General features: G+C 40.0%; 1 protein-coding gene across 2 annotated transcripts; it reads right to left on the bottom strand.

The window, feature by feature from the left end:
* Nucleotides 1-747: 747 nt before the first annotated feature.
* On the bottom strand, nucleotides 748-4307 carry IL17A (interleukin 17A). 2 transcript variants are annotated; one of them, XM_047796736.1, is made up of 3 exons: nucleotides 4231-4307; nucleotides 2922-3118; nucleotides 748-1656 (listed from the first exon to the last, which is right to left on the bottom strand). In XM_047796736.1, exons 1-3 carry the CDS (start codon nucleotides 4255-4257, stop codon nucleotides 1419-1421), a joined length of 462 nt encoding a protein of 153 aa, XP_047652692.1. In that variant the 5' UTR covers nucleotides 4258-4307; the 3' UTR covers nucleotides 748-1418. The 2 variants fall into 2 exon arrangements, with proteins under 2 accessions (XP_047652692.1, XP_047652691.1); XM_047796735.1 differs by having other exon boundaries at nucleotides 1159-1656; nucleotides 2922-3124; nucleotides 4231-4297.
* Nucleotides 4308-22982: the final 18675 nt, after the last annotated feature.

The raw sequence follows: 22982 nt of genomic DNA, 5'->3' as shown, positions 1-22982 counted from the left end.
CAGAGGATGGGTCTTTGGAGGAGCAGGGAGCCCAAGGGACCAACCTGAGAATTCTCGGGGGCGCCCAGAAGTAAGGCAGTGTAGCAGGGTCGGCCACAGTGCGGAACATGGTTACGACTTGAAACCTGAAACTACTCTGGAACTGAATATGATTCAGTCTTTATTTTTCTTGGGCTGAACTTTTCTCATGCTCGAAGTGTATTTTGCCCCCATGGCTCCTTTCTGTGTCTTGGGGTGCACTGGATCAGAGGGCGAGGGCCAGAGGGGTTGTTCTGGGGGTGTGGTCTGAGCAAGAAAAACATGTGCTTTTCTCTGGTTGGCATTAACCTTCAAAAGCAGCCTGAGCTTGGGGTGACACTGGCCATTCTTGTCTGCAAACAATGTCTTCTTCCAGGGCTTCCTTCTCCCTGTCAAACCTGGGGTCCTGTTTTGGGGAGGATCTTTTTTCCTCCCCTGTGAGATCTTTAGTAAAGACATGTCATTTTCCCAAGGCCATTATTTTTATTTGCTTAATTCATTCCAGAATGCTTGTGTCCACAGCAGCCATTGGCTAAAAGTCTGAGAGCCTGGGTCCTCTATTGTCCTGAAGGCATTGAAAATTGAGAACTTGGACTTGGGGTGGGTGGAGGGTATTACTCAAAGCCATGCTTTGTTTTGCTCTATTGACACATTTGCATACTCTTGCAAATAAGAAAGAGCTGAATGCACTGAAGTAATTTTAATGAGAAAAAAAAATAAGGAAACAAATTTTCTTTCCAAACTTTATTATTACCAATTGTTTTTGTTACAAGAGTTTACAGAGCAACTTGCTGTCTCTCTTGTGAACACTCAATAATATACAAAATTAAGTTAATAAATATAAAACTAGGTTTAGTCTTTATTTCAGCCATGTCATGCATGCCTAAGAGACAATGAAGAGAAAATCCTGAGAAATTTTCAATCGCTATTTAATCCTATCTAGGATTTCTCTAGGCAGCACAGATACTCATATATTTTACCTTTCTCTAAAGACAGACGAGATAAATAGATCCATAAATAGTTCAAATAAATATAGGTTTTATCATTTAAATAATAAAATTCCCAAGTCTGGAATCACATCTTATAAAAAAATACCAAATAAGGCATGTAATTCATTAAAATGGAATCTTATGCCCTAAAGTTATCTCAGAGCCTATTAAATACATAAATAACTTAAAACCCTTAGAAAAGCAAACACGAAGACAATTGGTACTCAGCCTAAAACTTCCTTCTTGGGGAAAGGGAAGGGTGGTTCAGATTCCATTTCAGAACCAAAGCGTTACCTCTGGACCTTCCATTGGATGAACTAAGAACCCTGGTGAGATTGGTCAGAAATGGGGCTGGGTCTACTCCCCTGAAAGCCTAACTGATTTGGGGGGCAGGGGTCAGCCTAGAAGCTCTTAAGAAATATGGCGGACGATGGGGGTGACACAGGTGCAGCCCACGGTCACCATCACTTTCTCCAGCCGGAAGGAGTTGGGGCAGTGGCGAGGCTCCCTTCGCAGGACCAGGATCTCTTGCTGGATGGGGACGGAGTTCATGTGATGATCTTCCTTCCCTTCAGCATTGATACAGCCCGAGTGGCTGCACTTGGCCTCCCAGATCACAGAGGGGTACCTCTCGGGGTCCTCGTTGCGTCTGTGGGGGAGACAAAACCCAGGAAGAAAGTGAATCCCTGGTAAAGCAGGAAGGAAATCGAATAGGAATAAATAAATGTAGGCAAATTCACGGGGGCACAAATGATAGGCATTGCACATTCTTTACATGCTGTTGGTCTAAAAAAGAAGAGCTTTGGGGAAAAACTTGGATTTTGAAGCACATGAAATATTACAGAAAAAAGACATTGATTAGTTTTTCCCAATGTCTTCAAAGAATAAACAAAATAAGATAGACTAAAACTATAGAGAAGATTTAAGTTTGACACAAAGGATACTTTTTTTAGGGTACATTTGACAGATGAAAAAAGACTAAGAGAATCGGCTAGGAATAACTGTTTAAATCTATTCATTCAGAAGTCTGTCTTTGAAACAGGGAATGCATCCAAATTTTACCTGACAACACCTTCATGTAACAGAGCCCTCAGCTGATATGAAGGGCTGGGAACAAAATCTTAAGCCCCTCTATAAGCTTCTCTCTCTCCACCAGCTGAGGGGATGATTTGCTGTGTCTTTTGAGTTGACTTCTTTATTCTTAGCAAGTAGAAGTAAGAAGAAAAGAAACCCTTCAGTCAGCTGAACCTGTAGGCTGCATGTAACTGAGACTTATTTGCCTAAAATCAAACTATCCAAATACATTTTGAATTTAGTCCTTCATGGGGTCTAAATATTAGATGTATGAAGGACACAGCAAATCTTGGTCTGTGGGGGATGTAGTTTAAGACTATCTCAAAGAGGGGTGTAAATATACAACATGCTACTTCCTCTCCTGGGATTCAAGCTCTATTTTCCCAGTGCTTGTATGACAAAAACAAAAACAAAACAAAAACTCAAAATCTCAGTTAATTAGCAAGCAGCCACTTCAAGAGTTTTTTTTTTCAACCGTAGCTTTGGTAAAGAGAGTTTAAGCACTGATCTCCTATGGTAAGGTCTATTTATTTTTTAAAATGAATAAACACTAAACTTGGGGTATCATAAATATTACAATAATGACCATCATTCATCTGAGTGGATTTTTGGTGTCGGGGACAATGAGAACTGGTAGGATAGGTGTTATGGGGGTTGGGTGCGGGGAGCTGGGTTCCATCAAAGAAGTCTGTAGAAGGAACATTTGAGAATCATTGGTTTTCTCAAAGGCCCTTCCTGTCCTGACTGACGAGTAATAGCCTCATCAAGGTGATTGGATGGGCAGTTGGATGCATACAAGGTAGAGGAACGTGGAGATTTTATCTCGGGCTCTATACGTACTGGAGAGTCCATGGTGAGGTGGAGCGTTTGGAGTAATCTGAGGGCCGTCTGGCAGGTGTGCTCCGGTTCAAGATGTTCAAGTTGACCCTTACATGCTGAGGGAAGTTCTTATCCTCAGTTTTTGGGCATCCTGGACTTTGTGGGATCATGATTCCCGCCTTCACGAGAGCCACCAGGCTCAGCAGAAGCAGCAGTGACTGGAACTGAATGGGAGAGGAGAGAGGTGGGAGATTGGGTTAGTGCTCCATGGTTTTCCTTGACAAATTGTGATGATGATTGAATAGCTGATTGTGGAGAACATGCGATGGTCCAAGACCATCTCTATGAAATTTTCAGGTCAGTTAAATGAAAAGCTGGTAAGAAGACATCAAAATAATATTAGGACCGTGGAGTTCTTCTTTTAGCTTAGAAAAGCCGCATTATTCATTGGCTGGCAGTCGTTTTAGTGAAAATGGCATGTCATCAACCTGCCAGTGCCTGTGTCACTGTCCACTGTCAGGTCATTGAAATGATAACGATCTTGATTTTCTAGGAAGAAATGCCTTCCAGCACCACAGATTCCCCCTCTTGGCATTCTACGTAGAGTCAAATATGCACCTTAGAAGAAAGGGCTATAAAAAATCCGTGTGGTATCCGCATTCATTTTAGAAATTCTGTTGGTACCACTGGCAAACAGCCAACCCAAACTGGATTCCTACCTGCCCCCCTTATGTTTTCTTAGGTATATTTCCCAGCTTTTCTAAAGTTACATATATTGATTCTGTAGTCAAATTGGGTTTCCGAAAAGATAATTTAAGTTAAATATTTTAAAAACATAAAGACCGTTTACTCTAAACCACAGCTATCCACGTATCTAATCAGAATAAATGAGGTTATGATATCAAGACTGTTGTATAATAATAGGATAAAGGAAAGAAAAGTCACTGTCACAACTTATTAAGCCAAGGATAGTGACCCACGTTATTTTGGATTCAAGAAAAATGCTGTGGGAGAATTCTATGAAGTCCCTTGTACTCAGAGAAACAGATTTCCCCTAAGCATTCTTTCTTACAGCACAGCATCATGTGAGGCATCTTATGTGGTTTAGTCCCAGTGCAGCTATCTTTCAGTTTTAATCTCATCTTTCAAACTGATGTGTACCCGTTCTTAAAAATGCTATACAATGACAAATATCTACCGAGAGTTTCATTTCCCATCCTACATATACAGTATTCTTGGATTTCCAGAGTTAAGATCCAGAAATTCATGCCCACCAAATATTATCTGGTCCAAATGGACCAGAGCAATTGCATGTTAGTGCAGGACTCACCAGGGACGAGGATCTCACAGGAGTCATCGTAGTTTCTCCTGATGTACTGCAGATGGATGAGCTGGAGCTTGCTGAGAGATGGACAAGGTGTAGCGCTATCTTCTCTCTTTTTATAGGGCTTCGCTCCTTCTGTGGTCACTTGCGTTGGCGTGTCGGAGTGAGTTCAGGGGTGACACCATTTTGGTTAAAAGTTCCATCCCCAAATGAGGTCAGAGAAAACCCTCCCCTTGATGACGGGTAATAATCTGCTTCTGAAGGAAAATGGGAAGGACAGAAATTCATGTTTCTAAAGACTGTGTCCTCTCTTCATCTTGAGGAACTATTGCATGACAAAAGCTGAGAGGGGACACATAATTCATTTATTTATGGGCCTACATGAAGCTGCCATAAGAGGTATCTTCTATTTTAATGGCTCATGGGGAAATAAAAGTTGGCCATCGCATTCAAGACTTCTGGTGTCATATGTCTTGATTTCCCATTTGATAGTTCCTTTCCTCACCAGATTTCCTAGCCAGATGTGGTGGAGACCATTCCAGAAACTACCCAAGGTCTCACCATATAAACAAACAAAAAATGAAGACATAATTTAATGATGACAGGATACGTTATTTCGTTGAATTAACACCTGCCTTGTTGACAGTCTGCTCTGCTTGAAGAACAAATAACTAAGTTCAAGAGACATGAGACTTACTATCAAAGACACATCTATCACTGTCTGCTATCAAGTAACTTGTTAACTCATGCAATTCCTCAGGAGGAAGAAGGAGTGAGGAAATGGAGTCAGACAAAGGGAGGAATTGAATGTGGAGGTAGAGACAGAAGAAAAGTGGTGGGGGGAGGAGAAAAGGAGGGCAATGAAGAGCAAAGAATGATAACAAGGGAGGAGGGGAGGGATGGGGGATAAAAGGAAAGAAAGGAAAAAATGGTTCCTCCTTCCTTTTCTTTCTACTCTCTAAGTGAGTTGAACTTCGAGTTCAGATCCTTGAGAACAGCTCCTTCTCAGGAACATTGAGGACTAGCCCAAGGATGATGAAATGAAGGGTCAGTGGGTGCCAATGTGGCTATGTCACCCTCTCTTGGCCTCTTCTTCCCAGTAAGGTGTTTTCCTGGCTAATCAGACACCGGCTGATCAGGGGAATCTCAGTTGTGACAGTAGATGGGTGACCTTGATAAGCAAAGCAGATAACGGATAGAAGAGGAGGTGGGATGCAGCTTCTCCTGATAATGGTTTTGGTGTTGACATCACTGTCTACTCTTGGAGACCTGGAGTCACCGTGAGCTCTCCCATGCCTCTATAAGCCAGCAGGTAGCCATCTCAACAGCCACTGTGTCTCTCATGTCTATTCCCTATTCTCGGACCTACTGCCTTTCCTCTAACCCACTTGGACTGTCTTAAGAGCTACATTTGCTCCTCCCAATGGCTGCTTCCACCAGCCTTCAACATTCCTGAAATAATGATCCTCTGATAGTGCCTTTTCTTGTCCCATTTGCTTGCGTGCAGAACAAAATGCAAACCCTTTAGTATTTGAATTATTAAATTTATTTTTTATTTTCTTTTTTTCTTTCTTTCTTTCTTTTTTTTTTTTTTTTTTTGCTTTTTAGGGCTGCACCTGCGGCATATGGAAGATCCCAGGCTAGGTATTGAATCAGAGCTGCAGATGCCAGCCCACACCACAGCCATGGCAACGGTGGGATCTGAGCCATGCCTGAAACCTACACCACAACTCACAGCAACACCCAATCCCTGACCCACTGAACGAGGCCAGGGATCAAATTGGCATCCTCATGGATACTATTTGGATTTGTTTCCACTGTGCCTCAACATAAACTCCATTGATTTAGTTTTTTGACTTTGTGATGGTGCAGAAGTGATGTGCATTCAATAGAAGCTATACTTCAGAGTTTGAATTTTGATCCATTCCCAGGTGAGTGCTATGTGGTCCAATAAATACTCTTTCATGATTCTGGGCAGTGGAAACTTCCTGGCAAATGACAGAGGCGATTACCACTATCTGTACCCAGAGAAGCAAACTGTTTTTCACTTTCAGTACAGTATTCAGTAAATTACATGAGATAGTCAATACTTTATTATAAAATAGTCTTTGCGTTAGATGATTTTGCCCAACTGTAGGCTAATGTAAATGTTCTAGGCATATTTAAAATAGGCAAAACTAAGCCACATTTGGTAGGTTAGATGTGTGAAATGCATTTTCTTTTCTTTCTTTTTTTGGCTGTGTCTGCAGCAAAAAAAGCCTGGCTGTGCCAGGCTAAGGATGGAACCTAAGCCACAGCTCTAACCAGAATCACAGCAGTGATTAAGCTACTGGACAATGCTGGATCCTTAATCTACTGAGCCACCAGGGAACTCCTTAAATACTTTTTTTTTTCGTCTTTTTGCCTTTTCTAGGGCCACTTCCACGGCATATGGAGATTCCCAGGCTAGGGGTCTAATTGGAGTCGTAGCCACCGGCCTACGCCAGAGCCACAGCAACACGGGATCCGAGCCGAGACGCGTCTGCAACCTACACCACAGCTCACGGCAACATCGGATCCTTAACCCACTGAGCAAGGCCAGGGATCAAATCTGCAACCTCATGGTTCCTAGTCGGATTCGTTAACCACTGTGCCATGACGGGAACTCCTTAAATGCATTTTTGACATGATATTTTCAACCTATTTGGTTTATTGGGATATAATGCTTTCATAAATTAAGGAAGATCTCTAATGCCTTCACGTCTTTTGCTAGGTACTGAAATGCCCTTTCCCATCCCAGGTTGATCAAAAGGCTCCTGGTCCTTCCAGATCATGTTCAAATGTGTCTTCTAGAGCTGGAATGAGCAGCTTCCATAACATGGAGCTTATATCTACCTCTCCAGTAATTTTGCTTCATTTTATACTGTGTTTTATTTGGCTAGAAAAAGTATATTTAAGACAGATGTTCATTTCCAATTTTGGATTTTACTGTAATCCTTAAAGGCTAGTATGTTACTCATCTTTGTAACTCCCATGGTGCCTCATGTGGAGGCTTATACATCACGGGTCTTCACAGATGGCACTTGTGTTGCTGGTTTCTCTGGTACCCAGCCATTCATGTATATTTCTAGCCTACTGCTTGTCATTTGTTTAGGTATCTGATTTTGCTGCTAGACTGTGAGCTACCTGGAAACAGGTAGCCATTTCATTATTCTTTGTGTCACCTAACATAGTGTCTAATAAATAGTAAGTGCTCAAAATTTTGACTGAATTACAGTATAAGTAATGTTATTTGGTTACTTCAGAATCTTGAATATTTGGGTGGGGGATCCACTTGCATTGCAGTGACCATACTGAGCTAACACCTTGATTCTCCATTCTGATCCTTTTGAAGGTAGCTCGACAAGGCAGTGGCTTAAGATGGACCATCCTTAAGTGGAAGAGTCCTTGCTTGTTGCTTTCTGGCAAGGATGAGGTCCAGGTGAACGTGTTTGCTGTCAATTCTTCTTCTTCTTTTTTTTTCTTTTTTCTTTTTTTGTCTTTTCAGGGCCCCATCTGCAGCACATGGAATTTCCCAGGTAGAGGTCAAATCGGACTTGTAGCTGCCAACCTACACCGCAGCTCATGGCAATGCCAGATCCTTAACCCACTGAGCAAGGCCAGGAATCTATCTGGCATCCTCATGGATGCTAGTTGGATCTGTTGCTGCTGAGCCACCGTAGGAACTCCTGCTGTCAATTCTTTTGATTGAAAGCCAAGGAGGAAGAGCTGACCCTCATTGGTCTGCTTTACCCTGTATGCCAGCCTTTGAAATACCAAACTTTGCTTTAAAATAAGGATGGGAAATAAGTCAGGTTTTCACAAAAGTGTAAAGATGATCATTTTGAAGTGGTGATTGGAGCTAGGTATACACAGTCTTGCATAGGATTGGTTTCTAGGATGTGCACTTGAGCTGGAGGAACAATCAGAAACACAAAGAGAGTGTGCAGAGTGGGGAGGGTATTTGCCTACAGAGGCAGCTGGCTCAGGTTTGGACCCCAGTCTGCTGAGACAGAAGGAAGGCTGGACTGGGGATTAGGTGCTTAGAATACCAATGAGAGGGCACTTTTGTTCTCATTGCGGCTCTGCCATGAACTGACTGTGCCCTTAGGTATTTTCACATTCTTGAGGCTGAGTTTCTCTCTCAATAAAGTGAGCTTTTATATCTGGTAATCTTCTTAAATGTTTTAAATTAAAAAAATGTAAATTAAAATATAGTCAATTTACATTGTTCTATCAATTTCTGTTGTATGGCAAAGTGACCCGGATATGTATATATATTCTTTTTCTTGAAAAAATTTAAATTAAAATATAATTTAAATTAAAATATAATTGATTTACAATGTTCTATCAATTTCTGTTGTATGGCAAAGTGACTCAGTCATATATATATATATATATATATATATATATATATATATATATATTCTTTTTCTTGAATTATCTTCTATCACGTTCTATCACACGTGATTGGATGTATATCCTACATCAGGTAATCTTGACTGTGTGAATTGTTAGAGAAAGAAAATAGTGAAAGAACAAATAGGGGTAGTAAATTAGGGATGATGATTTGGCTCAGTGGTTTCTCCAGGTTTACCAGTCTTGCTTCTCTGAGGACTTGGGAAAGAGATATCCACAAGTAATGAGGAACTATGACCTGGGAGTTGGGAGCTGGGTGAGGTGGAGAGAAGAGGAACAGTTGGAGACTGAGAGATATTCCTGGGAGCCAAGCATGCATTGGAAGGGATGGTCTTGGTGAAATGTCTGTGGGTTTCTAGGTTTAGTGAAATGATCTTAAAGGCTCCTTGACCTTGTCAGGTCATCAAACAGCATTCCCTTTTACTTATAATAGAGAATAATACGGAGGTAGATAAAAACTTATTCTTTAAACTGAATGTCATTAAAAATGAAATAAATTATCTATTACAAAATTTTCCTGTTTAGGTGGTGTGGTTATGATTGAGATACTATTGCCTCTTACATTTCTATTCTATGGTCTTTTTGATAAAAAAAAAACAAAGTTCTCAGTATAGGAGGAGGCACAGTGCTATCGTTAATGATTTATGCATTTTGTTATTTATAAACAATGGCTACTCAAATAAATGGGTGTCATTTTATCTCATGCTATGCACATCACCAGGAAGACTTCTTTTCTCTTGATTTTGATGTAATACAGAGAGGGTAATGACTAGCCACAGAGAATCCTTTTGAGTTTTAAATCCGGGGGCTGATATTTTGAAAATGGGCCAGTGCATGAGAAGCAATGCCAGAGGATTAGTAAGAAGACATGGTTTAGACGGAGGAGAATGCTTACAAAAGAGTCTAGAGGGCCCTGGGGAATGGATGAAGCTAAGATGTAGCTGAGATCCAGACTTAGATCCAACTGACCAAGATCTAGATACCGACATCCAACTTCAATGCATTAAATGTATTATATACCAGAGGCGCAGCTCTGAGGTTAAAGCTGTTGTCCTTCAAGAATTAGGACTTAATACCTATGAAATTACCAGGGTTTATTAAATAAGAAATATCAATCTTAGTATCAGTCGCATAGCCTCATTTTTCCTTTCCAGGGTCACACTGTTAGGAGTTCACTATAGCTGTGTTTCTGAGGGTCGTCCTGAACAATGAATGGTTAGATAGGGTGGGAATAGTTCAGGTTTCCTGTGGAATCTCTGGTGGAGGAATTTTCCCTCTTTATATGATGTGAGGAATTGCAGGAATGATTAGCAATGAGGACTTCTGAACAAGTCATCGTTCATGGGCTGGTGAGGCTAAGAGACGAGAAGGAGAATTTAAAAAATTTTTTGAATTCTGTTTTTTTTTTTTTTCACCACTGGTCATTCAAACTCTTGATGGGTTGTTCTTCCCTACCAAAGACCGTCTGTGAACAGCTCCTTTGTGTAACAAATTATCTTTCTTCTGCTCTTGGTTTTGGATACTAGAGATCTAGTCCTGTTCCCGACTATGTTTATCTGATGGAATCAGATCACACAACTGGACATCTTTAAAAATCAAACCTAACCTATGGAGTCAAAAGGATGTTGAACCGCCATTACTTTATCCACCTGAGGGATTTGATTGACAGGCATCAAATACTGGTGACTCCCTAACACTGCAGGATGCCTTCAGTATTAGGTACATGAGGCTTGCTCTTACGCTGAGATGACACCTGGAAGCTGTGAGGAGATCAAGCCACACAAGAAGGAAGACACCTCACATCACGTCATCTTAAAACAACCGCAATCCATCAGTATTTTCCTAATCTCTACATCCACAACCCAACTCATCATCTGAGCTTGTCAATTTCTCCTTTGAGTAAGAACTACTACTAACCTCATGGAAACCAAGTCTCTTCCTTAGGTGGGTTTCTCACTAGCCCTTTACTGAAACACTGATTTAAAGTGGGTCAGAAAACTTTCCATTTTTTTTTTTCAAACGAATACCTTTAAAATTCTATCCCGCTACGTTAGCGGACACATGCAAATTTCTTTTACGGTGGCCTTCCCTTTGGTAACTCTGACTTCATCTGTTACCCTGAGAATTAAGGTCAGCAAACGACTGAAGTTTCAAGTCTGAACGGATGTCACTGAAAAATAGGATCTAAAATTAAACAAGCAAACCAAACCACATGCTGAGGTTTGGCTATCAAGTTATCAGCTTTATTTTCTTTTCAGCAATTTTGAAGTTAATATGATTTAGAGACAAGCACAAAATGTATTTAAAAGACAAGACGCAACATGTGGACCCGGAACAAATTGCGAATTGGTTTCTCTTTTTAGACATTATAGGGGATGCTCTGCTGAGGTGGCTTCTCTGCGGCTTGGAAATATAATAAAATCAATACATGATGATGCTATATTCCTTTATACCAAAATCCTTCGAAGGATTTGAGATGGTTTATACAAAAATTCAGGTAACAAAGTAGATAGAAAACTATGAATTGGGCCCAGTGACTACTGAGTCAAAAGTCAAGATCATGGAAAAAGACCCAAAATTCACAGTCCATAGGGACCAATAGAATTACTCAAGTTGAGGTTTATATTTTTCTCTGAGCTTCCTGGCAGCCAAAGAGAAAAGGTAGACATGCTCAGTTACATCGTTCTCATTATCAGCAAGGAAGAAGCTAGCCAATTCCTTAGAGAGGTGGAGTTTTTCCTATCATAATATTTTGAAGTAAAAATTTCACCTGGGGCCCCTAAGGGGCTTCTGTTTCCTATACTGGTTAAAGACATGTTTTTGGCATCAAACTCCCCATAATCAGATCTCAGCCCCACATTAATAGCTGTGTGCCCTTGGGAAAATTATAACATGTACATCACAGTTTTCATATCTACAAAATGGAGATAACAATAGATCATGACTCAGAGATTATGGAAAGGGGTAAATTAAATTAAACATGTGGCTTCACATTCATGTTGATAAAAATATTAACTTTTATTTAGTCTTTTTTTTTTTTTAGGGCCGCACTCACGACACATGGAGGTTCCCAGGCTAGAGGTCTAATTGGAGCTGAAGCCACCAGAGCCACAGCAACGCAGGATCTGAGCCCCTTCTGCGACCTACGTCACAGCTCATGGCAACGCCAGATCCTGACCCGCTGAGTGAGGACCAGGGATTGAACCTGCAACCTCATGGTTCCTAATCAGATTCGTTTCCGCTGCGCCACAATGGGAACTCCTAAAATATTAACTTTTAGAGGAATGTTAGGGCAGGAGAATCTGTCAGAGTTTGTCAGATTTGAGAAAAGAGAGACATTGGATCTGAGGGTCAGACACTGGACCTGACTAGTTAGTTTTCTGCTTATTGCCCTGTTAGCAAGTAGCGTGATATCTTCAGACTTCCACAGGGCCTGGGTGAAATAACCCTTCATGCAACAAACGTTTCTTGAGCATCTGTGCTCAGCTCTGTGGATAGAGCAGTATGTACAAGGCCCCGCTTTCAACGAGCTATCACCCAGAGTAATCCAGGCCCCTTATTTTTAATCTGTGCTTACCAAACAGTTTACTGGTAACAAATTGGGCTTCTTAGGCCCTTGGAAACTAATGCCCTGGATAGTAGACACAGGTATCTGATTGATGGACAGGAATTAATTTATCCTGGTTTATATTTGTGTTGCACTGATGATAAAGTAATTTCAAGGTTTACCATACATTTTATTAAACTTAGAACTGACACCCTGGGGAGTTCCCATTGTGTTGCAGTGGAAACGAATCCCACTAGGAACCATGAGGTTTCGAGTTCAATCCCTGGCCTCGCTTGGTGGGTTAAGGATCTGGCGTTGCCGTGAGCTGTGGTGTAGGTCGAAGAGTTGGTTTGGATCTGGTGTTGCTGTGGCCGTGGTGTAGGCTGGCAGCTATGGCTCTGATTAGACCCCTAGCCTGGGAACCTCCATATGCTGTGGGGCAGGGGCCTAAAAAGACAAAAAAAAAAAAAAAAAAAAAAGAACTGCCACCATGTGTATCTGTATATATTTTATATCTGTCTGTCTATTTACATGCACAGACATACACATCATTTTTCTTTTGACGATGAAAGTGATGTATGCTTATTTGCTGTACAAAATCATGGGAGCCGGGGAACAAAAGCAAAAAGAAGAGAGCAAAATCAACCCGTAATCTGGTTCTTAGATCATGTGTTTGGAGTATATGTTTCCCATTATTTTACAAAATTGGGCCATATTATTGTGCCATTCTGTGACCTGTTTTCTCACTTTTTAGTATATTCTAAATATTTTACCTCTTTTTTTCTTTTTAGGGCCACCCTGGGACCTATGGAAAGTCCTGGGCTAGGGGTCAAATGGGAGCTGTGACTGCTGGCCCAAGACACAGCCACAGCAATACCAGATCCAAGCCTTGACCGACACTACAGCTTGTGACAATGCTGAATCCTTAACCCACTGAGTGAGGCCAGGTATTGAACCTGCATCCTCATGTCAGGTTTTTAACCTGCTGAGCTACAATGGGAACTCCCAAACATTTTGTTTTTTTCTTAAAGCTTTTTGTTTGTGTGTATTTGCCATTGATGGGCTGCCTAACATCTTGAGAAATGGATGAATAGCAGACCATTTAACGAATTGCCTTTTGTTCAATATTTTGATAGCTTTTGATTATTTCTTTGAATTCTCTGTGTCATCTTCCCATAGCAACAACCTCATACTTGGATGCTCAGTAGAATTGTCATAGAGTTCTTCCTTTGCAAAGTGACTAAATTTGTCTGACAAACACTGCTGTTAAGAACCAAAAGCAAAGGAAGAGAAAGATCCACAGGATTTTACATGTCTGGTAGCATAAGTAGAGCCACCATCATGAATTCATAGCACTGGAAAGTTACAATTGTTTTTAATAATGGCTTGACTCAGAAGGAAGTAACTCCAACCCAAGAGTTAAAACAAAGAATGATTTAGCGACAAGGCCCAAAAGAATGGATTAGGAGAACAAAGCTTTCTTTGTAGTTATAGTAGTAAGAAGAGTAATTATAATGGGCACATTCAATATTTTTGTGGTTATAAATTACTAAATTAAAAGATTTATTTGTCCAGGCTTCTCCAAGTTGCAATTTTCTGGTGTACATTTTCCCATGCTTAGAAAGGAGTGATTATTTTGATTAAATATTTTCTCCCCAATTTTTGCTTGATGAGAAAAAAAGAAATGGGAGTTCCCGTTGTGGCGCAGTGGTTAATGAATCCGACTAGGAACCATGAGGTTTCGGGTTCGATCCCTGGCCTTGCTCAGTGGGTTAAGGATCTAGCATTGCTGTGAGCTGTGGTGTAGGTTGTAGATGTGACTCAGATCCTGTATTGCTGTGGCTGTTGCACAGGCTGGCAGCTGCAGCTCCGATTTGACCCCTAGCCCGGGAACTTCCATATGCCATGGGTGCGGCCCTAAAAAGCAAAAAAAAAAAAAAAAAAAAAGAAAGAAAGAAAAAAAGAAAAAATTCTAGGTAGTGTTACTACATGGGCATTGGCAACAGGAAGGCTTATGATGTCTAAAAAACTGTGGTCTGCCATATGGCTGGTGTCAAATAAATGTAAATGATATAAATTTTATAATGTCGTAGAGCAAGACATTTATTCATTTATTTAATCTCTGCAACAATCCTACAGGATGCTATTATCCAGATTTACAGAAAAGAAAACTAAGGTTTGTCAGTGTTTGGTGACCAGTCCAAGTTGCCACCATCTGGTTGGCAGGTGGTGGCCCTGTGACAGATCACAGACATGGCTGCTTCTCAGGTCTGTGGGCTTTTCACTATGACAACTGAAAACACAGATATTAAAAACATTTTTAAAACAATTTGCAATGGACTTTCCAACTTTCTGAAGCTGACTTACTGATATTTTTGAAGACTGAAAAATTTGAAATCTTAAAAATGTTCAAATTATCTTTCTTTCATACATTTTGAGGTATCACGTCTTTCATTTACCCTTGTCCGTTATCTCTATGTTACTGACAATCCTTCACTGTCTAGTGCTATGACTGTATCTAGACTAAGAAAGTCTTGACACATATTTGTTTTGTCATCCACTTGAAGTGGAGATTTTCATAAAAATAAAGGGAGGAGCAGAGAGAGACATGTCTATGTCTGTGGTTCTCTGAGCATTGAGGTAAGAGGATTAATTCCCAGCTGAATTATAAGGTCAGTAATCTTTCCTTTTTTTTTCCTTTTCTAAAAAAAAGTGGGGGTTGTAAGAAGTAGAATTTAAGCATGAGAAACACATAGTGTAATAATAGGTGGTGGCTATGAATCAGATTGGCTTTCTGTTTGATCTGAAGAACTAGGCCATGACAGTCATAATGTATCGTAGCTAGAGAGAAAAACTTTGCATGAGTCAGGGTTTTAAATATTAGATCAGTACTGAGTTAAATCTCATGAACCTGGTGCCAAGTGTAAGATAATAGGAAATGAAGAATAATTAATTTTGAAAAATTTCCATTGTACATATCACTTAAAAATATAGTCATAATTCAATTTCATGTTTATACCATAGTTTATTTCTTGCCTCTTAATAGTGAATTTTAAATTCATTTCAAATGATTGTTTTTCATCAACACAATGATAAATAAGTATTCTTTAGATCTTTGCTCAAATACTTATTATTACTCTAGAATTTTAAACCTTTGTTGGTTTCTGTGTTATTGTCTATATTTTACCAAGAAATTTTGAAGATTATGTAGTTTCTATCTTTGTTTGAGGTGGAAACTCAGTGGAGCTAGCTAAGAAAATATGTGGGGAGTTCCCACCATGGGTTAAGAATCCTACTACAGCAGCTCAGGTTGCTGAGAAGGTGCAAGTTCAGTCCCTGGCCCTGGAATTTCCATATACCGTGGGTGCAAGAAAAAAAGGAAGAAACAAAAGTGGAGTGAATGATAAGGATGTAAAGATGGCCCAGGGAAACCAAGGGCAGGCATTGCAGCAGGAAAGGACTGGAACAAGAGCTACAAAACCAACAGGAGTCTAGCAGTTGCTTTCTTAGTCTTTCAAATGCCCTCTTCCCTGAACTAGGTGGATTCTGTTTCTCTGTGCTTCTTCTGACTCCTCCAAGTTCATATATTCTCAGGCTTCCTGATGGGCATTTCTCCAGTTCCAAGCCATAGTATCAGGAGAGCCCAATGGGCTGAACTTGACTCTTGTGTCTAATTAGCTGTGGTCAAACAGGATCATGTTGTACGAACTGGGCTTCTGGGATCCAGATTTGTGGTTAAATTAGCCCTAATCTCAAAGAAAAGGAGTTTAGGCTGGGAAGATATTTTAACTGGGTTTATATACTCTAGTGCATTTCCTCCTATGACCGAGGAAAAACATACATAGGTGGCAAAGTAGTTTCTTTCCTCCATACCATCAAATCTTGGGAAGGATGCCTCCAGCTCGCTAAGCTTTGTTATTCCTCCTCAACCTGAGTGATGCAATTGTTTTAATTTTTATATTAAAACAATTATATTTTTAATACACATGCATATAAATTATGTAGGTATACACATAAATTACATATGCAGTGTGTATATATCTCTCTATATTTTTGTATAAAATATTGGGGGGTCTATCTTCACTAAATTTAAACTTATTTAAATTGCAGTTACTAGCATTATATGAAGCATATAAGGTAAATGTTTAATATATGTTTGTCTATTACCTTTTCAAGATAGTCTTCCTGTCTGAAAAGGCTGGAGGTCGAACAATTGCCTGCCCACTATAGAAAATAGTTACATATTTTATGTAAGTCTATGGGGATCCTGCTGAACCTATGTGGTTTTTAAGCTTTTCTTTGATAAGATCTGCTGCATAAAGCATGTATAGACAAAATGTGGTGAGCTTAACACCTGAAAGTGAGAGACAGGGAGCCAGGGTCCTATGTGGGCTAAACACAGCATCTGCTAGACCAGATGAGTAAACAGTCATCAAGGAAGTGGTTGACGGACCATTTGACAGAGGTGTGAAACTCACTCATCTGCCTTTATGTTTGTTGCCAGAAGAGATACTTCAGCAAGATGCTTGGTATAAACATATGATGACTCTAAAACTGCTTTTGTTTGAGACCTTGGATCTCAGCAGAAATATATTGCCCGCTGGTTGTCCTAGTTCATCAAACATCCCCATCCATCCATCCATCTTGTAAACATTTATTAAACAATTACTTGATAATAAGCAGCAAGGAGCATGGGTCAAGTCACTCAATGATTAGGAAAGATTTGAGCTAGACACATCTGGATTTACTCGGTTGTCTCCTAGCTATGAAACCTTAGTTAAGTTACTCAATATTCTCTAAGCCTCAAGTGCCTCATCTTTAAAATGACAATAATAATAGTACTTACATCATAAAATTATTGTGAGGTGTGGAAGAGAGACTCTAAAAACATTATGTTTGCACAGAGCCATAAATATTATGAATTCTTATTTCTAATCATCCACGTCATATTCATCACCAACCACAGTGAATTCTTACAGGAGCTCAAAATGTTATAACTGTGGAATATACAGAAAGAAGGTAAATTCTGCCTGCCATAAGCTGTCACTCTCAGGACATTGATTGCTTTGGGTAGGGTTGTGTCCGTCAAATAACAAGACATCTGAAGAAAGAAAAATCCAGTTTATCAGAATTTTCTGCCCACCAGTTGCCAAATATAACTTAATTCTTATTTATGTAGTACTCTATTCAGGTAGGATAATGTTTTCACTTTTCATCTGTAGGTTTTTATAGCATTCAGACATGGCTTTAGACTCATAGACCTACAGAATGAAAAGTGGGAATAATCTAGAGAGCTTATCCAACCAACTGGTGTTCTTAAAAACTTGTCTAAATAGCTATGCTTTATCCAAACACCTTCAGGGAAAGAGATGCTATAACTGCCTTGGAAGTTTATCCTAATTTCTTACTGAACTCCCCCCATTTGTAAGTTCAATTAATTTGTTTTGCTTTATCCTTAAACGAGGTCTTCCAAATTGATGAGGTCCAAAACATTTCCATTGTCTTTGACTTTTCATTGCCTTTTAACAACTGAAGTATAGGGAGAGAGAGGGATGGACTGGGAGTTTGGGTTTAGTAGATACAAATTATTACATTTAGAATGGATAAGCAACAAGGTCCTACTGTATAGCACAGGGTACTATATCCAGTCTTCTGGGATAGACCATAATGGAAAAATGGAAAAGAACATGAAAAAGAATGTATGTGTGTGTATATATCCGAGGTGCTTTGCTCTACAGCAGAAACTGGTGCAACATTTTTAACATCAACTATGGTTTAACAAAAACATTTAAAAAAATAAAAAAATTGAAGTACAGTTGATTACAATGTTAAAAGTGTGCAATATAGTGATTCACAATTTTTAAAGGTGACACTCCATTCTTAGTTATTATAAACTATTGGCCATATTCCCCATGTTGTACAATATATCCTTGCAGCTTAGTTTTTTTTTTCCCCCCTTACTGGGTCCTTTCTGAGGCCTGTCATAGTTGTCTCCAAGTCTTGTTGATTCTTGGTGCTCTTCCATGCTGGGAAAGTTCTTTTCACTCTTGTTCAGTGCCCCCTCCCTTGGGCTTTTTCAATAGTCATAGCCTCCTACTAGCCCTGCTAGGGCTTTCCTGTTTCCAGACCCTCCTCCTTGCAGCCCATCCTGCTCACCAAAACCATATCCATCTTCCTTACCCATTGCTCTCCTCAAAGATTTTCTTGTGGAAAATTATTACAGGATAGATAACGTCTAGGCTTCTCTATATTGTACATCCGGGTCCTCCACATGCCTTTCTTTCTTATCCATCCTTGAACTTTATCATTCCCAGCTCTGCTTCTGTCCAGCTAGTTTTCTGTCTTGCAAACACAGTGCTACCAATCTTTCAGCTAGTTTATGCTCCTGTAAATTATTTCTTCAGAAACTAGACAACCCCTCACTTTTGACTGTTGTGTTGTTAAATGGTTTGAAAGCTGTACAATTGTGAAAGTTTAAACTTTTGCTAGTAGTTTATTGTAGGGGAGAAGAGTTGGGAGGGGAAATGGATGACATGGAATTTGTGGATCACCGTCTCTGCTTACCTGTCGGTCGGGAAATGTGCATCTTCCTCAGACCAGAACCTGGGAGAGGTGGGAGGTTCTGAGACAGGGATTCTTTGTTTAGGGGCCATGGGTTTCTAGGAAGCCTATGGATGAGAGTCAAGGAACCTGTGAACTTATTCAAATTACAAGTAAATATTTATGCACATGTGCATTTGTTCTTGGTGCTCTGATCCAACACTTTCTTTTTCTTTTTTTTTGTCTTTTTTTGCTATTTCTTTGGGCCGCTCCCACAGCATATGGAGGTTCCCAGGCTAGGGGTCCAATCCGAGCTGTAGCCCCTTGCCAAGGCCATAGCCACAGCAACGCGGGATCCGAGCCGCATCTGCAACCTACACCACAGCTCACGGCAACGCCGGATCCTTAACCCACTGAGTAAGGCCAGGGATTGGAACCCGCAACCTCATGGTTCCTAGTTGGATTCGTTAACCTCTGCGCCATGACGGGAACTCCTGATCCACCACTCCTGATCCACCACTTTCATTAAGAGAAACAGGACAGTTGATAAGAAGAAGCTTTAGTTAGGGGGTTGACTGGTCAAAAGAAGGTAGGATAAAGTTGGCACTGAGCCAGGCCAAGGTGAAACTTTGCTTAGATACTATGGAGAACTTCATGGTGATAAAACCAATGTCACTGAAGGCTGAGCCAAACACTAGCACTGGCCAGGAGAAGTATAGACAGTATGGTCCTAGAATCTCCAGGGCTTCAGAATGCTTTAGACTTAGATCTAGGTTGGAAAACGGCTTTTCTTACCTGAGGAAGCCAGAGACCAGGTAACAACAGGTTTGGGGACTTGATTTTGGGGGTAGAATGGATGTGCCTGGTTGGAAGAGGCAGGGGCCAGGTGGTACCTGCTTGAAAGATTAGAAGTGGATTCAGGAGATATCTGAGTGTTTTTGTTTTTGTTATTGTTGTTGTTGTTGTTTGTTTTTTTAGCAGGACTACCCTGAATGATTTTAGGTAGAAGTGTCCTTGTGGATGAAAAGAATAATGGAAATCTGTATGTATTTAGAACATTTTGTTGATTAAGACATTTGTGATCTGGGTTTTGTTATGTAAGTGTTCTATGTTATCTGTATATTCAATTTTTTTTTTTTGCCTTCAGATTTTATCATTTTTCCTTTTCATTTTTCATAAAGATGTTTTGAAGATGTGACTCTAATCTGTTCTGAAGACAACACAGGAAAGTGATGGGGTTAATTGGGGAGGGTGAGGGGTACTACTTTAGCTGGACAAGGGGAGACCAGGCGGTGGAAGTTAGGGAGGGGATACATTTCTGCAGCTCTGATTGATGTGGGGCTGGGGTCCTCGACTTACTGCTCTCCCATCCCTGAAGATCCATAGCCTAAATGTCTGTTGATCACATTCAAATCTAGGAGGCTATAACTTCCCACCGAACTGACAAACCTCTCAGCCTCTCTTCCTAGATCAGTGGTCCTTCTTATTCTTCCTCTTCCTTCCCCTCTCCTTCTTCCTCTTCTTCTTATCCTCCTCCTGCTCCTTCTCTTTCTCCTCCTTCCTTCTCTTTTTTTCTTTTTAAGGCTGCACCTGTGTCATATGGAAGTTCTGGGGCAAGGGGTCAAATCAGGGATGCAGCTTATGGCCCATGCCACAGACACAGCGATGCAGGATTCAAGCGGCATCTGAGACCTACACTGCAGCTTGGGGCAATCCCAGAATCTTCACCCACTGAGGGGGGCCAGGGATCAAACCCACATCCCCATGGACACTATGTTGGGTTCTTAACCTGCTAAGCTATAACCGGAACACTGATCAGTTGTTCTTAACCAGAGGGGAGATGGGGAGCTTTTACAAAACAACTCCCCACCTTGCAGTCCCACTGAGCACTCACACTGTGTGTAGCACTTGTTAAAAAAGTGATCAGTCATTTATCGTGTCTGGTTTATCTTCTCACTAATACTCCAAGTTCTCTCAGAGGTATTGGAGCCACATACATTGGTTCAAATCCTGACTGTTCTACAACCTGTGTTTATTTATTTATTTTTGTCTTTTGTCCTTTTTAGGGCCATACCCACGGCATGTGGAGGTTCCCAGGCTAGGGGTCTAATCTGATGGCCTATGCCAGAGCCACAGCAATGCCAGATCCGAGCCGCATCTGTGGCTTACACCACAGCTCATGCCAATGCTGGATCCTCAACCCACTGAGCGAGGCCAGGGATCAAACCCACAACCTCATGGTTCCTAGTCAGATTCTTTCCTGCTGTACCACGACAGGAACTCCCAACCTGTGTTATTTGATGTTACCTAAATCATGATTCTTCATAGTTTAATTACTGAACTGCTAATGTATGGTAATATGACAAACTGATTGATTACAGGCATTTAAAGATAATGGGTGTGGAGAAGAATTGAGATTGATAATATTTAAAGGTAGAAAAAACAAGCATCCTTAAGACTGAAATATCTGAAACAATGCAACCTAAATTTCCCTTATATAAAATATCACAAAAAAGTAAGGCTTTTTTTTTATATAAAAAAAACAAAAGAGACACCAGAAATAAATGTATCCAAATTTAAGTGGAATCCATTGGTAAATTAGGTCCCTTATCAAAACTACAGGTATAAGAGGAGAATGTCTAACAGCTTTCAGGCAATCACATCTAAGGGTGGGAAAAGGAAGAATATATAGTTTTTAAATTAAAAGATATTATTAAAATTATTGAGGAAAAGATGATGCATAATTTATATACCCTAGCAAGAAGATCAAAAGTCGCTGTGTTAACAAAATAGGTTGATACTGTAATTGAAAATGCTGGATTTCAACATGTTCATCTTTGAATGTTAGTGAAATAGATGGATTCAGTGAAGATTATTTTATGACCTATTTTCTAAGGAAATAAAGTTTCAAGTTTACTTACAGAAACTATGCAAATGAGAGAGATCGTAATTCAATAATGACAAACTGACAGGATGAGAGAGGTAAAAGAGTTGTAATTTCCCTAAGAAAAGATTTTCCGATCAAAGTTAAAAATTTGACAATTCAATCCCTACAAGAAATAAAAAATATATATATTTATGAAAAGTTAGCAGACGGTTTAGAAGCTGTCATGGCTTGTGTACATAAGAAGAACGGCATGTATGGGAAAGATATATTGAGTAATAAAAACATAATGATTCTGAATTTGTCTCCAGTAAAGTTGCAATTAAAAGGACAGCCTGGAATATGCATCAAAGATGAATGTTTGGGAATATAAGAAGAAATGAAATTGTAACTGGAATCAAATCTTCACCGTTAGAACAATAAAGATTTTACTATTATTTATGTTTAACAAAAATTAACATCCATATTTATTTATTATCAATGAATGTAAAATGGAAAGGAAAAATGGTCAGAAAACACAATTTTTTTTCAAAACTTTAAGAATCTTTTATTAAGATGGATGTAATTGTCCTGCTATATAGCACAGGGAACTATATCTAGTCACTTGTGATAGAACATGATAGAAGTTAATATGAGAAAAAAAATGTATATATGAGAAAAAATGACTGGGTCACTTTACTGTATAGCCAAAATTGACAGAACATTGTAAATCAGCTATAATAAAAATTTTTAAAAAGATGGATGTAATTGTCAGCTTTGTTCTCCAGATGTCTTTGATGTAGGGTTTGGCAAAGTACTAGCATCTTAGCACAACCGGGAAGAAATTATCTTCTTTCTTGTATCAGAGGCATCCTGGGGCTCCCCTGGTTGCCCTTCAGGCATCTGGGCCAAGAACTGCCAGGCTCTAGAGGGTAGAGTTTACCTGTAGCATTCTTGGTCATCAGAATATGTGCTTCCATAATAAAAACAGTCTTCTAACATGCGGAGGATCCTCTTAGAAAGCCACATCCATCTTTCTTACTCTCATGTAGAGGCAGATAAAAGAAAACTCTGTTGCGAACATGCTTGATTCAATACATGGATCTTAGGTCTGAGGCTGCAAGAGGAACCTGAATTGGGGTGGATATTGAGGAAAATAATTTTCTCTCATGAGATATACTCCGCATTTAGATGTCTTTTTTTTTTTTTTTGGCCAACCTATGCCCACAGAGCAACGTAGGATCCCAGCTGCATCTGTAACCTACACTGCAGCTCACAGCAATGCCAGATCCTCAAAACACTGAGTGAGGCTAGGGATCAAACCTGCATCCTAGTGGATACTAGTCGGGTTCATAACCCACTGAACCACAA

Source organism: Phacochoerus africanus, chromosome 9 (genome assembly GCF_016906955.1).
Source record: "Phacochoerus africanus isolate WHEZ1 chromosome 9, ROS_Pafr_v1, whole genome shotgun sequence".
In the NCBI taxonomy this organism is placed as follows: Eukaryota; Metazoa; Chordata; class Mammalia; order Artiodactyla; family Suidae; genus Phacochoerus; species Phacochoerus africanus.
This window is presented reverse-complemented; position numbering and strand designations above follow the sequence as displayed.